The 14,773-nt window shown below is 37.3% G+C and overlaps 1 protein-coding gene across 2 annotated transcripts in view; it reads right to left on the reverse strand.

Moving 5' to 3' along the window:
• The window catches only part of BAIAP2L1 (BAR/IMD domain containing adaptor protein 2 like 1), a 39,836-nt gene that overhangs the window by 22,438 nt on the left and 2,625 nt on the right, over nucleotides 1–14,773 (reverse strand). Inside the window, exons 2-3 of one of the 2 annotated variants that reach the window (XM_005020048.6) lie at nucleotides 9,031–9,106; nucleotides 6,758–6,844 (exon numbers count right to left, since the gene is read on the reverse strand). In XM_005020048.6, coding sequence (XP_005020105.1) covers nucleotides 6,758–6,844; nucleotides 9,031–9,106 — 163 coding nt within the window. The remainder of the gene's footprint in view (nucleotides 1–6,757; nucleotides 6,845–9,030; nucleotides 9,107–14,773) is intronic. The other variant, XM_072023782.1, reaches the window with a different exon arrangement.

The following is a 14,773-nucleotide window of genomic DNA, read 5'->3' on the forward strand; positions in this document are numbered from 1 at the left end:
TGATGCGATAGAACAAACTTCTGTTTTTTAATCTTACAAGAACAAGCCCCAATATCTGTTTTTAAGTATTTACATTCTCTATATGTACTAACGTACACACCTCTTGTTCACTCCTTCTCTTGGCAGGATCATATTTTAGCAGAGAAGGATTGTAGAACTTCAGAAAAGAGACTCCTCCTCCTCACTGATTATTTATTGCTTTGTGATTTTTTTGTTAATTATGGTTCTGGATAGCAACAGGAAAACAGGTGTCTCTTGCCTTTCTTTTTTTGACTTATGAACACCTTGACTTGCAGGAGTTTTTACCAGGCCATTGGCAGGGAATGTTTATGAGTATCTGAATAGTTGATTCGATTTATAAATCAGTGAACACATACAGCTTCCAATAGCTCTGCAATACATGGGCAGGCAGCTTACTAGGTGATATGGAGTTGTTTGTGTTTAAGAATTTAAGACTGAAGGTTTTCTTTTTCTTTGTTTTGCTTTCCTTCACCAGACATCAAAAGTTTACATGCAGAATACTGAGCATCAAAAGCCACAGTACCAATTCTAGAGGAAAAAAATTGTCAATCAGAATGTTTGGCTTGGTTTAACTTTATAAATGACCTGGAAAAGTAGAACTATGACTAGCGGGAAGTTTCCACTAACTCAGCTTCTGTTTCCATCAGTAGAAATATATCTAGAAAGGCTGGCTCATCTCCTCCTAGCTTACTATTGGAGGTCTATGTAGCATTGAGACTTAATGTTACCACAAAATTAGAAGACATAAAACTTCACTCCTGAGAAACAGAAAACTACTTTGTGTTTCATATTCAAGACATTTTCTTTTTATAAGAATTCAGTCGCTTCTTCCAATTCCGTTTCATTATAAATATAGAAGAGTGTTTTATTAATGCTCCATAGGAAAAGCTGGCCTGATATCCCGACTGCTTCAACTGTAACCTCTAAGCTAGTTTCCCAGAAGTTTCCACAAGATGAAGTGCTAAAGAGGTTCTGTAGTTGCTGGCACACTTCACTTGCCTTTCTATCCAACAGAATCTATTCTAAAAGTAGAACATTTATACTATAGAGGAGACGACACCGATGCAGTAAGTAAGATGGGACAAGATGACAGATCTTTTCTTTAGATTACACAGGCCAGTGAGGGAAAGCGTGCTAGGTGTCATCTTTCGAAGACAACTGAGACAAGAGTCCAGCTGAACGGGTCAGTTTATATGCTAAAGCAAGCCAACAACTCTTCCCTCCACTGCTCCCTCTGCCCCCCTTTTTAGTTTTGTTTTTAAATTTATGGGCAACTAGCTACATTTATCCTAAATTGTTAGATTTTCTGTTTTTCTGCTTGGCTTTCTCAATAGTGAGAGCAATGCTGAAGTGCTGTATTGCAGAAGTAGCGAGAGATAGTACAGGCTCAAATGGCCATGTTGCTTATTAATAAGGAAGGAAAAAGAGTTTTGAATGACAATTACTTGCAAGATAGTGCTTTAGAAAGATGGTATTACATTACATTACAGTCTGAATAGAAATTTTTCAGCCAGAAGATACATACTTTTTAGTAAAATAAAAGTTTTCCCATTCAATTCCGATTTTTTTTTTCCCTGTATTAACTGGTCACTAAGCTCACAGATTCTCACATCAAAATTCTCTACAAATTGAAGTAAGGAAGTGGAGAAAAGTTCACTGGGTTTCTCTTATCTGAATATGTAAAATGAAGTAGTTATCACTTAGAAAATAAAATAAAATTAGACAGTGTTCACTACAGACTTAACTTAACTATGTTATTATTAGATTTATATTATTATCAAATTACTGTTAGTTTGCTTTGAAAAACTAGAAAACAGTTACCAAAAGAATTATATGATCCTGTTAATTTTTAGTCCATTCAAACAGATAAGAAATGCTCACTATTGGATGCATTGTAGGCATATTCACCACTCACTAGCTTATTTTCTCAGCTCACCTGTGGTTATCAGTCATGACTCTCAAACTGATCCGCAGTTACCCCAGTAACTATAGGCATTTGACTAACAGAAGAATAAGGACTTTCAAAAAAAAAAAAAAAGTTTATATAGAGAACTCCTGCCCTGAGTTATCCACGTCATAGTATTATTATGTGTAATTACTATATTACTGTATCACTTCAGTGGATGTTTTGTACTTAAAGCATGACAAAGTTTTGGAGACCTTTAAAATTACATTATGTGGACATGTTCAAGTGTTGTCTTTTAGCCCTTTTAGAAGGACTGTCAATGCCTTTTGTGCCCAAGCAGAACATCAAGTTCAGGGCTCTCCTCGGTCAAGCATTCCACTTACTGTTTGCACCGTAAGGGGCTCCCTTCCCCAGCCTTGTGACTGGCACAGCACAGAGCAATCTTTCTGCCCAGTACTTGGTTCTGTAAATTATCTGCAGTGGTTTTTAACCTGAAAACTTCTCCTAAAACCAAACAAACAAAACCCCTGTTTTTAACGAATTCTTAAGTTTCAGATTGTAGGTGAGCAATAGCTTTGCATACCTGTTTCCAGATAAGTTTTAACAGAATGAGACTATAAAAACAGTAAGCTTATGACACAGACTAATCTTTAAATAAACTAACAGTTTAGGTAGAATAGAAAAGAGGTTTTTGTCTCTGCTTTTCCTTTTGCCACAAATTTCTGCAATTCAGTTCCACAGGTCAAGACCATACAATACAGTATTTTTCTTACGATCTGTCTACCTGTTGCATGAGCAGCAGTGAACAGTTCACACTTATTAGTTCTTGAGCAATAAGCTCTATGTACAGACCCGTAATATAACTGTGGGTGACTGCTATAGATACAGTTGCCACACAACAACCAAATTGGGACTTCATACCCACAGTACTATAAACACATTTAGCAGCTGCCATTTATTGTACCTACAAGGGGATAGTTGGGAAAACATGAGAAGTATTCAATGAACGTGCAGGAAAACTTCCTGATTCCTTGAGAAAGCGTGAAAAGACAACCTACATTATTAGAATAGAGAGTTTATTAAAATTATAAGCACTAAAAAATCCATTAGATAAAACCTCATAAACCTGTATTTTGGGTAAGATAAGATTACCATCATGAAAGTTTGTATCTTTAATGCTGATACAGTGCTAATGTATACATGTGAATTTTAGTGCATTATTGAAACTTGAAATTTTATGATACGCTGTAATTTAAATAGCATGAAACTACATTTTTAAATGAGCAGTTTCTTGTTTGCTATGTTTAATTCCTGGTGTGATTTAGAAAAGGTTCCTAGAAAAGAAAGACATGAAAATTCCATATTGGAAAATAACTTGAATTTAGGAATATAACATGCATGTGTATAGTTCTTGTAGCTAATTCTGAGGGACTACAAGCTTAGAAATTTAGGAAAATACAAAATTAGAAAGGAAGTCAACCTAAATACACTTATACCTTATTTATCAGAATTGTATTAGGAATGCATTATTCATTTGCTTCCTCAACTTACTCGTATTAAATTATTCTGTATTAAAATATTTCAGAGAGCTTTAGCTAGACTTGAAAGATATAGATACTTAGTACAAAAGCTCTGAATCATCTGGAATATCCGGATTTCCATTTCATTCTCATTTCCATAGACCGAGATGGGAACAGAAGAGGGAAGAAAGCACTCTCCATTTTACTGTCTCGTTACAGGGAGAACGTGTTCTGTGTTTCCTTATGAGAAGGAAAGATTGACTGTGTTTTTGATACAAATCTTTACATCACACTTGGCAGTAAATATACTCTAGGTCACCCAGCAGGTTTGGGTTTGAACTGTAAAATGACTCAGTATAATCTTCCAGTAAACATTATCCATAAATTAGAAATAATACTGTATTTTAGCCGTCTAAGCCTTGTAGTCTTTTGTAATTAAGTGAAAGAAGTTTAATGCAACATGACTGAGTTAAGAATAATACATTATTTTTCATCTGACACTGCTGGAGGTGACATTGCTACAGAGAAGAGCTGAAACATTGATTCCTGCCTTATTGTCCAGTTCAGTCTTCAGAACGCTGATGTTAATATGAAGTGTATCTGCAAAAAACACAGGCTGCTATGCAAAAGGGGGGAATCCTGTTCTAGTATCTCATTTTACAGCCAAAAAGTACCTAGTGAGTGGTACTTTTCTGCTGTAAACACAAAGTCAATGCAGGAAGCGTCTACATTTAAGTTGAGTCAAAAATAATTTGATGATCTGCTTTCCCTTCATTTCTGCTGTAGTTGACACAGTGAGGTAAAAAAACAACACCATGGATTTCTGAAAAAAAAAAGGTAATTTCTGTAAAGCCTTGCCATCCATACACCAATTGACCTGATTTTGATTAAATAGATAAGTCACAGGGTTCTTTTGTTTGTTTTCAGACAGACTGGCTGTATTAGTTTCAATACTTACTTTGGATGTTTCAATTTTTATTACTCAAATTAAAACGTTTAAATTTGCTGGCTGTCCAAAGCCCTTAACACCGAAAATCCAGACCACAGGAGCTCAACTCATGCTCAAAATTAAAGCATTCTAAAACACGTAGCTCTTGTCATTGTTGGTTTATCTAATTCATTGTGAGCAGCCAGGATGATGTTTTATATACTCAAAATATCATGATCCCCCTACCGACATCTGTGGGATTACTGCTATTGATTTCAACTAATATAGGATATAGAAAGAGGCGTAATGCAGTTTAAAACCAGGGCAAGGTAAGAGGTTACGGAAATATCAGAGCATCAGATGTGGATACAGATAACGTGCACGCATAAAATTATGGAAATTGCTGCTCTCTGCTTCTTTGCCAGTCACCTGTAGATTGCTGCTCTTGTAAACCAAGCCAGTGTCAGCTCACTTCATTCTCAAGAGAATACAGTCCTGTAAGGCAGGTCACAGGTAGGTCATAAAACCAAACTGATGACTGCTGAACTCTGTTTTGGCAAGGGTGCCTGAAGCATTATGCGTGATAGAGCTGTTGGTAGTTGATAACACACATTTTGGCAAATCTAAAGGAACTCTTGGGAGACAATTCTGCAGTGCGCTGAGCCTGTGGTAACTCTGCTAGGGTTAATAGAGTCCTCAAAGGAGTGCATCACAGCAAAGTTTGATCTAGTCTTTACACATCCAATACTGCCTAGCATCTCTCTTAGTATTTCTAAAATACAAAAAGGTAAGAGCTGTCCAGTATGGGTTTTTGTTTTAAGGAAAGATGCTTTTACAGCTGTCTGGGGTGTATCCTTTTCTAAATAGCTCAGTATCATTGTCCAGCTTCAGAACTATCAAGAAAGTTAAGAAAATGTAACTAATCTGTCACAGATGTGTAACCACATTATCTTGGCTTTTCCAATGTTCACTAATTTAAGTATTCTATCAGAAAGTATGCTGGAAGAAATCCAGAGTTGCTGTCTTCCTTAGGAAGATTTTTATTGCAGTACCAGTTTAAGTAGAAGATGAACAGAATACAGTGCTAGACACCTGAGCCTGAAGAAGGCAATACTTTCTCAGTGTGTCTAGAAAAATGTTTTTAACTGCATGAAAGAATTTATAATTAAACCAAAAATCTATTTTCAAGCACAGTTCTGTAATGCCCCTGTAGTAGGGAAGAAACAGAATTTAGCTCGAGACTACCCAATGATATTTTCAAACATGCAGATAACATCCCACAGTCAATACAAAGTTCAACAAATAGATTACTTCTATGTATTTGACCCACTGCTTGATTACAAAAATCATAACTATGCTTTTGTTGACATTTTTATAAGACTGAATGGTTGATACTTCTAACTTTCTCATACTTTTGTTCTATGGTTTAAAACTAGCAACTCTGTTTCCTGTAAACAACTTGCAAAGCAAATACAGAAAGTAACTACCCTCGGACTGTTTGCTTTGTACTGTTTGCTGTTCTGCCGCTCCCAGCTTTGAACACAGAATGTTAACACACAGAAGAGGTTTCAGAACAAATGAAAAATATATGCAGGTGCATAGAAACCTGTGGTCACCATTCAAGGAGAGTCTTTCCCTCAAATCACCTTCAAGAGAATCACTAAGAAAAAATTACTAAAACCATTCCTTTTAATCAGCTAAATTTGCATACTATTCCAAGTTAGTTACAGCAGCAGATGCACATTATACCAATGAAAGAGTCCTACATTGCCCATAATCAAAAGTAAAGATTGCCCATAATCGAAAGACACTTTATCCCGTTATTTTAGTCAAAAAGCAAATCAAGCCTTTAAACAATGTTTCCTCTTTGCAGCATAGCTTTTTTTTTTTTGCTTTTTTTTTGTTATATTTTTGTCAGAAATACTATAAGTACTTTGATGAAAACTTCACTTTTGTAGACTGAGCAATATCATTTCAATGCTAGCCAAAGGAATACAAGATGCAGTGCTGACGACAGTCTTTGAAAAATTCAGAAATTATTTTCAGGAAAGTACATAATTTGGATTAATTTTACATTAATGTAAATGGCTACTGATAGACTAAATTATATATTTTACTCTACAGTTCCTCATTCAAAAGCTCAACTAGAATATTAATATAATATATCTGAGAACTTTTACTGACATTTTTGATGAAAATAGCATGTTTCCTTAGAAAAAAATACATTTTAAGGTGATCTAATTCCTTCCATCTATGCATTATTAAAGAGTAAAATGCTCTTTTTCTAATACTTTTGTACTTCACATTAGTTCTGTGAAGTGTCAGTAGGAAAACAAAAAATAAGTTTTGGTTATAAAATATTAAAAAAAAAAAATCACTTACCTAATTCTTTAGAAACAGGAGAATCAGCTGATATATCACCAATCTTTGCAAGACTATCATAATATGCTCTTCCAGCCACTACCATAGCTTATAGGGAAGAAAAAAAAAAATTAAAAATATGGAAAGATTTTATATTTTCATTAATCTATGATCTTATGAAATTTTGGAATCCAGGACACAAAGAAAGAGAGCATTGCATGGCAAAAAGGAAATCCTGCTGCTGGAAGAAGTTACTGAAGTCCCTGTGCTACCTCCTAGTTTGTGAAACCAGGTGACAGAAAGACAGGACATCAAAGTGTATCAGCAAAGCTGTAGTCTTTAGTTCCAACTTTCACATAAACCCAGGAGCAATCAGCATCAGTGGGTTGGTTTAGTACCAGGACATAGCAAAACTCCCTGGTACAGATAAAGCTGTTGGAAAAAAAAAAAAAAAAAGTTTAGGAAAAAAAAATAGCACCACCAACTATGTTGGTGCTACTGATGGAGCAGTCTGCCACATGTTTATGAAAAGCTTGTGTCATTTCAACTCTGCCTATCTAATGCCTTCTCAGATAGCCCCAAGTCAATCTTACCTCCTAGTGTAGTCACTAAGAAAGGAAGAAAACGTGATTTTTTTTACCTGTGTTTATCAAGCTAAATCAAGAACTCCATCTGTATAGTATCTTCATTAGTACTACAGCTAGTAAACGGTAGTTGTGCAGAAAAGGAGGTTTGACCCCTTAGCCTCAAAATGCACAAAGACGCATTATAAATCCAATAGAAGTTTTGGAAGCTCTGTATTCTTTGTCAGACCACTCTGACTTGTTTGGAAAGCTGCAAAATGTTTGGCTGTTTAGCAACAGGATATTTACTCCTTGTTGAAGATCTATTTATACCACTCAGAATTTATGGAGTAAAGATTAATGATTTATGAGAGCCCAAAGATGACTAACACTTTCTCAACAGTTGCTGCAATGTTGCAAACATTTACTCATGTGAAATTAAGCATTCATACTAGAAAAGCTTTATCAACCAGTCTTAAATGCAAATTTTGTAAAACACAATGCCTATCAGACTCTCTCCAGTGTTGCTGGGCACAGCTATACTGTGAATTACTGATAACAAATTGAATTTTAAGAAGACAAAAGACACAACATAATGTACCAATAGTACAGTACAAAAAAAAAAAAAAAAAAAAAAGCAACTCTTGACAACTGCTATAATTTTTTTTTTCCAGACAAACATATTATTTCTGGTACTAGCTATAATCCATAAACTGCATTTGCTAATGAATCAGGTAAGGTGAGGTACTGCAACTAAGTCAACATTTCCTTATTTTCATCTCCAGCAGGCTTTGTTTTTTATCTTTGTCTCAAGCCTTGTCTAAAATTTGCATGAAGAGATATTTCAGTGACTATTTGGCTATGCACTACTTCTGCAGTATCACATTTCTCAGAGTGCTAGATTACATGTAGGGAAATACGTGTCACAGACTTTAATGAGGCAAATTTGGAGACATTTTACATTGCTTTAATATGGTATCAAGCAGCTCAACAGGTCTGCATAAGTGAAATAGAGCAAGCTCTAACAGGTCCTACAATATAAGCTTTGGGAATCTAGGGCCCAGTCTTGGAAAACAATTCTTACATAAATAGTTTCTCTTAAGTCAATGATGGAAGTAAACAAACACATTATAAAGTCTGAAAAACTGTGCCCTTAGATTCAAATTTTCTGATTGTGATTTTGAGTCCATTAGAAAGATGCCATCAGATTTAGTATGGTTAAGAAAAAATTGAATCCACTCCTGCAACTCTTACTCATTCATGTTGTTCTGTTAATAGGCATACTTACTCATACACTGACACGTGTACAGGTGAGCAGGAACAAATCTAAAATCGTGAAGTATATCTGGAAGGTATTTCCAGGAGGAAAAACCCCAATATCTATCTTGAATAACTGTTTCTTCAATTTATATTATGATTCTAATATGTGTTATTCATACTTTTTAAAAGAATTTTTTTCAGTAGCTCAGTGCCTATGTGTTTGGGATGCAGCTTCTGCAGGACAGTGTTTGAACTTGGCCAAAATCCTGTTTCCCCTCCGAAATTAAAGAAAAAAAAAAAAAGAGGAGGTAGAAGAGGTACATACGCTGAAGTGTTTGTGATTTTTAGTTTGTTTTATAAATGCAAGTTCAACTTGGAATTTAAGCTTTTACACAATCCTCACATCCAATATGAAAATTAATTAAATTAAAATTAAATATTGTTTCTAAAGTTAACACCCAAAAGACTTACCATTAACAGCTTTTTCATAATTCTTCCCCAGATTTATTAAATTCCGCAGTCCCGGATTGAACTGTTCCATAACATTCTAACAAACAAAATAAAATTTGTGTTATAGCCAAGGCAATTCAGAAATGGATGAAAGTATTTATCTCAGTGTCACTTATGAATATTTTTATGTTTCTTATGTACAGTACGTTACCTGGAAAGTGTGTGGATGGATGAAAATTAGAAGACTCAGGAGGAAGAGGAGAGCAAAAGGCAGAAGGGTGAGGAAACTGAGCATTTAAGATCAACAAACAGGAAAAAAAATTAGGCTAAACTAGGGCTAAAGAGGAATCTGTCTATTTATAATAAAAAAGGATGTTGAGTATATGATCAAAGTTTGCACAGACCGTGCTTTTATGATAAATAAGTGATGGAGAAAGAAACATGAGAGAAACCATTTCTCTAATTGTTTTCTAAAGTCAGACAATAACAATAACCTTCTGACAATGGTGTAAGATTTGAGCAAGAAATGGACGAGATAACTTGATTAGAGGAAGACCTTTTATTTAACAAGCAGCAAAATAAACTGAAAAATCCTCTTTTCTACATTACAGCTGATATTTAGTACTTAGGGAAAATAGTTCTCTCTAGTTTAACAACAAATCCTTCCATGTCTGTCAATAACTATATCCGAACAAATAGTATGGCATTTCCCATTTCCCAGTCATTTAAAAATCAGGTAACCACAAAGTTCCAATCCTTCTTCTCTCCTGTATTCCATCATACAAAATACAGTTTCATATAAAAACAGCTGCTGAGTCTGTTCTCAAATCTTCTAAGATAATGAGATAGCTGAAGACACCACTCTGTTATTCTTACTATTTTAAATAACCCTCTTTTTAATAGCACAACTCACATCTGGATACTGTTCGCACAGCAGGACTTTCAAGTTCTATGTTTTCACATGCATGTTTCAGTATTTATGTATCGCATTACATATTTTACTGGCACTATTAAAGACACTTGACCTGCATATATAATATTGCTGGACCTGGATAAAATTATAGGTTCACACACAACAGTCCGATGGCATGGTCTGATAACATCCCGTAAGAAAGGACTTCAATACTGAGTTAGCGTCTATCCTGTTGCTTCCCCAACTCTGTTAGAGAACTGATTTTTGGACGTATGTTGTCATTCTGTTAATCTTCAAAATGTGTTCCTTAAAAAAAACTTCCCTGCTGGCCCATCTCTCTGTCTCCTGTACTGGGATATAATGGTAACTGTCAGCATCTCTGTTAGGGGGACAGTATAACTGCTTCCTTCAAGCATGCCACAGTTAAATGCAGTAGCAAGAATTTCCTTATAAACCTACAGATTTTCAACTCTTGCCATGCCTCTGACTTTCAATTTTCTAGGTAATGGAATTGAAAAATCTGTAGTCCAAGCAATCATTTTATCGTTTCTCTTTAACGATGACAGATGGGATGTCATTACACAGTGGTATCACAGTTCCGAGCGAACATGATACCAAGAGACATAAAGCTATTAGGTTCTGATACTGCTACAGCACCTATGACATCAAAAGTGGACACACAACAACAGTACCCAGCCCTGTTGCTTTTATTTGTACAAATTTAATGCAATGGGGATTGTTTTTCTGTCTGTACCAATAAACTCTTACCCGTCCAAACAATCACTGCGAGCAAACTTACCTGTTGTCCCCAGGCCCTCAGTCTGTGTTAACTCACAAACCACATCCAGAAATCATGTGGGAGCGTGTGTTTCAGGTTGGGCCAACAACGCCCAGGGCTATTACAACAACTTAATGGGATGGACTTCCAAGCTGCAGTGTCTGGCAATGCTCCTCCTCCTACCCCAGCTGTTTGACTGCTGGAAACCTGGCTGCTGGGCCTCTGCTGGAGGCTCCAGGAAGCTGGAGCTGGCACTGTGCGACTAGGCGCTTGTGTTCCTTCCTGCTACCGACTTTTTGACTTTTCTTCCCAGCATTGCGCTAAGGAAGGTAGCTGTTGGCATATATGGAGCTAATAAATCATGCGACTAGATGAATTATGGAATTTCTTTAGGATAGAGTCCTGTATTCCAAGGATATGGGGGAAGAGAAGCTCTACATGATGTGGAAAATGTGCGCGCATAGCAGGTAAGAATCCCATTGCCACCTGGAATCCCCACCCCCTATTGAAAACGGTTTTTCTGCAAAACAGATCCCCTCTCAGCTTACCCTGCCCTGCACAACAAGGAGTTAAAAACCTTACTGCCCCAATCAAAAAATCATAACAGTAGTGTGATAACTATTAGTCTTTAAATACTAATTTTGTTGAAATGTGCATCCAGGGCTAAGATGCCCGTTTTCTTGACATCTTCTAATCAGACTTCAGACTGAGAAAACAGTGACTGCACCTGCATCAGTCTTCAGTTAGGAGGAGGTGACCAAACTCCAGCAAGAATATGCGCAGCAGTTCCCCTCTTTGAAGCCATTTTCTGCTCTTTTCTTCCATTTTTTCAGCTCTGTTTTCACTAGCTGAGTTGAGACATACCGGGCGTCCAGGTTCAGCAGATAGAGACCACGCTGTGGAAACAAGTCCACTGGAAGAGAACTCCCAGGGAGAGCTCCAGTACCTCACATCTGCTCTGTGTATACGTAAAGCTGCTGGGAAGGATGAAGAAACAATTTCTAGCTCAAAGCCTTCAGGAGCTGGAAGGCATACAACCAAGGGATCTTTTCTCCATTAGACCAAGCAGTCTCTGGAAGTTTTTCAGTCTTTGCGCTGCCACAGTGCTTGATTGTTAGCAGAAACGTCTGCGCCAATTTCTAGACAGGAACGCATGAGAAACAGTGAAAACCTTTGCAATGGAAATTTCTCTTTGGAATTTGCTCGGTTTAACACAGGGTATGCTTAGCTGATCTTCACAGCACTGTGCAAGGCTCATCTTTCTTACTGAGGGTTTGTGTTTGATAGAGACCCAGCTTTTTTTTTCCCTCCTCCTCCCTGCTGGATCTACAAGACAACCTAATGAAATATTTTTTAGATGATTTTTTCCTCTCTCCAGCATCAGAGGGAAGCATATGTATTGTTTTTTCTACTGGAGGCTAGATTCTCAGAGCAAACAAAAACCTGCCCTTGCTTTGAGAGCTCTTTTTATACAGCTAATGACTGCTGCCGTCTTCAAAGCAGCTTCATTCCGGGAAGAAATACCTAGAGCACTTCTTCAAAAAAGCGAAACTGTCACTGGCAACTCCCTTTTCAGGATCAGATATGAACTTGATATTGCCAAGACATTTCAGATCACTTAAAATGATTGTAGTATTTCCTTTAACTTCAGAAGTTACAGAGTTAAAAACAAGCCACTCAGAAATCAATTTTATAGCTGTTTATTTTCAGGTGATGCCTTACTATTTTACAGCTTCCCGTATCTGTAGTCTAAGGAAAAGGTCACGACAAGGACTGGGACCAACCACCAGTAGCACTAGTCATACATTAAAGCCAGATCTGAGAATTAAAAAAGCAGAGATGGCAGAGCAGAGGAATTTCTGAGCACGAGGCCCACTGCCTTAAAGCTGTCAGAAGTAACACGAACCCTATGTTATTTGACAACCGCTGTGCTGTACGCAGACATTGTAATAAAACTTTGGTCTCAGTTCTGTGGGACATGACAAAGTAAGGGAACAGCTGAGAGAAAGTAGTTCACAAGACATCGTTTGGCTGTTCAGTGAGCAACGCAGCCCAGGCCTCCTAATTGTCAATCTCATGCCCTATATTCTAGTGACACACTACCTCTTGTGAATGGAGTAATTAACTAGAAAAGAACAGGAGGCACATGATTAGATCCTACAGCTTTCTATTATTTAGGATGAATGGAAACGAAGGGAAACACTTTCAAGAGAGGCAACTGGAAACATCTTTTTATGCAGAATGTTAGAGTTGGCACAAGTGATCTTCCCAAAAAAGAGCTGAAGGGGGATGTACTCTCTGGTATGAAGGTTGCTGTATGCCCTTCACCACATGAAACCAACGCGTTAACCAGCCTGGCAGAAAAGACTAAGGAGCAACAAGCGGTGTATTTCCACCCGGGTACAGGTATCATATCTTCCACAGTTCCTGATAGCCATATAAACAAGGTTAATCTTCAAAACAAATGAAAGCCATTGTAAAAGTGCCTTCCTGTAAAGGCGCAGCTTTGCTTCTTACTTAAAGACACAGCTCGCAGAACAATAGCTCAGCAGGTATGGGTACAGCCAAACAATGCACAGACTCCCCGTAGTTTCAAGTTTACATCCTGCAGGCACTTTTGCAAGAGTGGATAACAATGTATTTAGGTCAAAATCCGAAATTACAGAACTAAGACAGAAAAGTAGGTCTAATGTTACTCATATTACTATCACTACTGCTATTTATAGCTAACCTTTGTATAGCCACTAGTTTGTTTATAACGTTACAAGTCAATTAGAAAAAAACAGCAACATTAATTTTTTTGAGTCTTTCATGTTGTCTGAGAACCCGTTGAGGAGATTCAAAAGGCCCTATAGAAAGCCAATCATAGTGTTCCATTTTGTACATTATTACATCTCATCTCTTTGAAATCCAGAATAAAGCTTTCATAAGTGCAGGATTAAGTCCTCATGTTAAGCCATCTCAGCTGTAAATTGGCTTAATATTGTTTTAAAACAGGTCTAACAGAACAGAGAAAAAAAAATCAGGATGACAGTGTTTAATCAAAAAGTCTAATTCTTATGACTAATTATTAGTCAGCTTGATGTTTCATGTTTAAGAGAAACATTAATACATCGTCCACCAATGCGTTCTAACTACAAAGTTTTCCAGGTTATGAATGTGTGACCCAAGACAGAATATAAGCAGACATAACTAAGTAAGGTCAAATAGATAACTTGTACTAAGCTAGAATTTATATGCTCACAGACTCCCAGAGGCCCTTTTTCCCCCAAATTAGGATTTATATTTTGGTGATTCAAAACAATACCCTTCCTGCAGCATGCCACAAGTGAATTTTAACTACTGACAGTAAGTCTGGTGGTCTAATCTAATTGTAAGCCTTTTTAAAATGTGGATATGTGGAAGTTAGTGTTTTAAACTGAGTTTGTCAGAAATATTTCAAGGAGAAAGCCATATAGCCTACCAAAATAATTCTATATGCCCCTGTTCAATGACAGTAACACAGCACTCCATGGAATAAACTTATTTTTTTCAAGTCTAATCACATACTTTGGGTGATAATGAAAATTTCCTGATAAAATTTACTTTTATACTAAGAAATTCATCTTTACAATTCAAGATGATCAACACCCGTGAAATATCAGCAGTTCCAGAAGCCTCAAACCAGAGGAGCAATACATGTGGGCACAGCCCTCAGACCACACGGACAGAACCGCGGGTGTATAACCCAGCACTTCCACCTTTTTCCCCTTTCCCCTGCTTTGTGTCACAGCCGGATGACAAATGGACAGTGTACACAGCCAGATGACAAATGGACCTCCTTACACAGCCGATAAAAGGAAACTGCATCAGCTGCAGTGGCACTCCAAGAAGCGCTGGCTTTCCTGGTTACCGATGGACACGGTCTGTGCGTGGAGGTCACGAAATGTCCCGCACAGCGAGCGTGACGTGTCACTGCAGTGGTGGCGAGAGCCGGGAGGCGTCACAGGAGCACCCGGGTACAGCGGAGGCTGTGGCCCTCCTTGCTCACAGGCTCCCACACCCTCGGGCTTCCTTTCGCACGTGCCATTCCT

This window comes from Anas platyrhynchos, chromosome 15, assembly GCF_047663525.1.
Source record: "Anas platyrhynchos isolate ZD024472 breed Pekin duck chromosome 15, IASCAAS_PekinDuck_T2T, whole genome shotgun sequence".
NCBI lineage: Eukaryota > Metazoa > Chordata > Aves > Anseriformes > Anatidae > Anas > Anas platyrhynchos.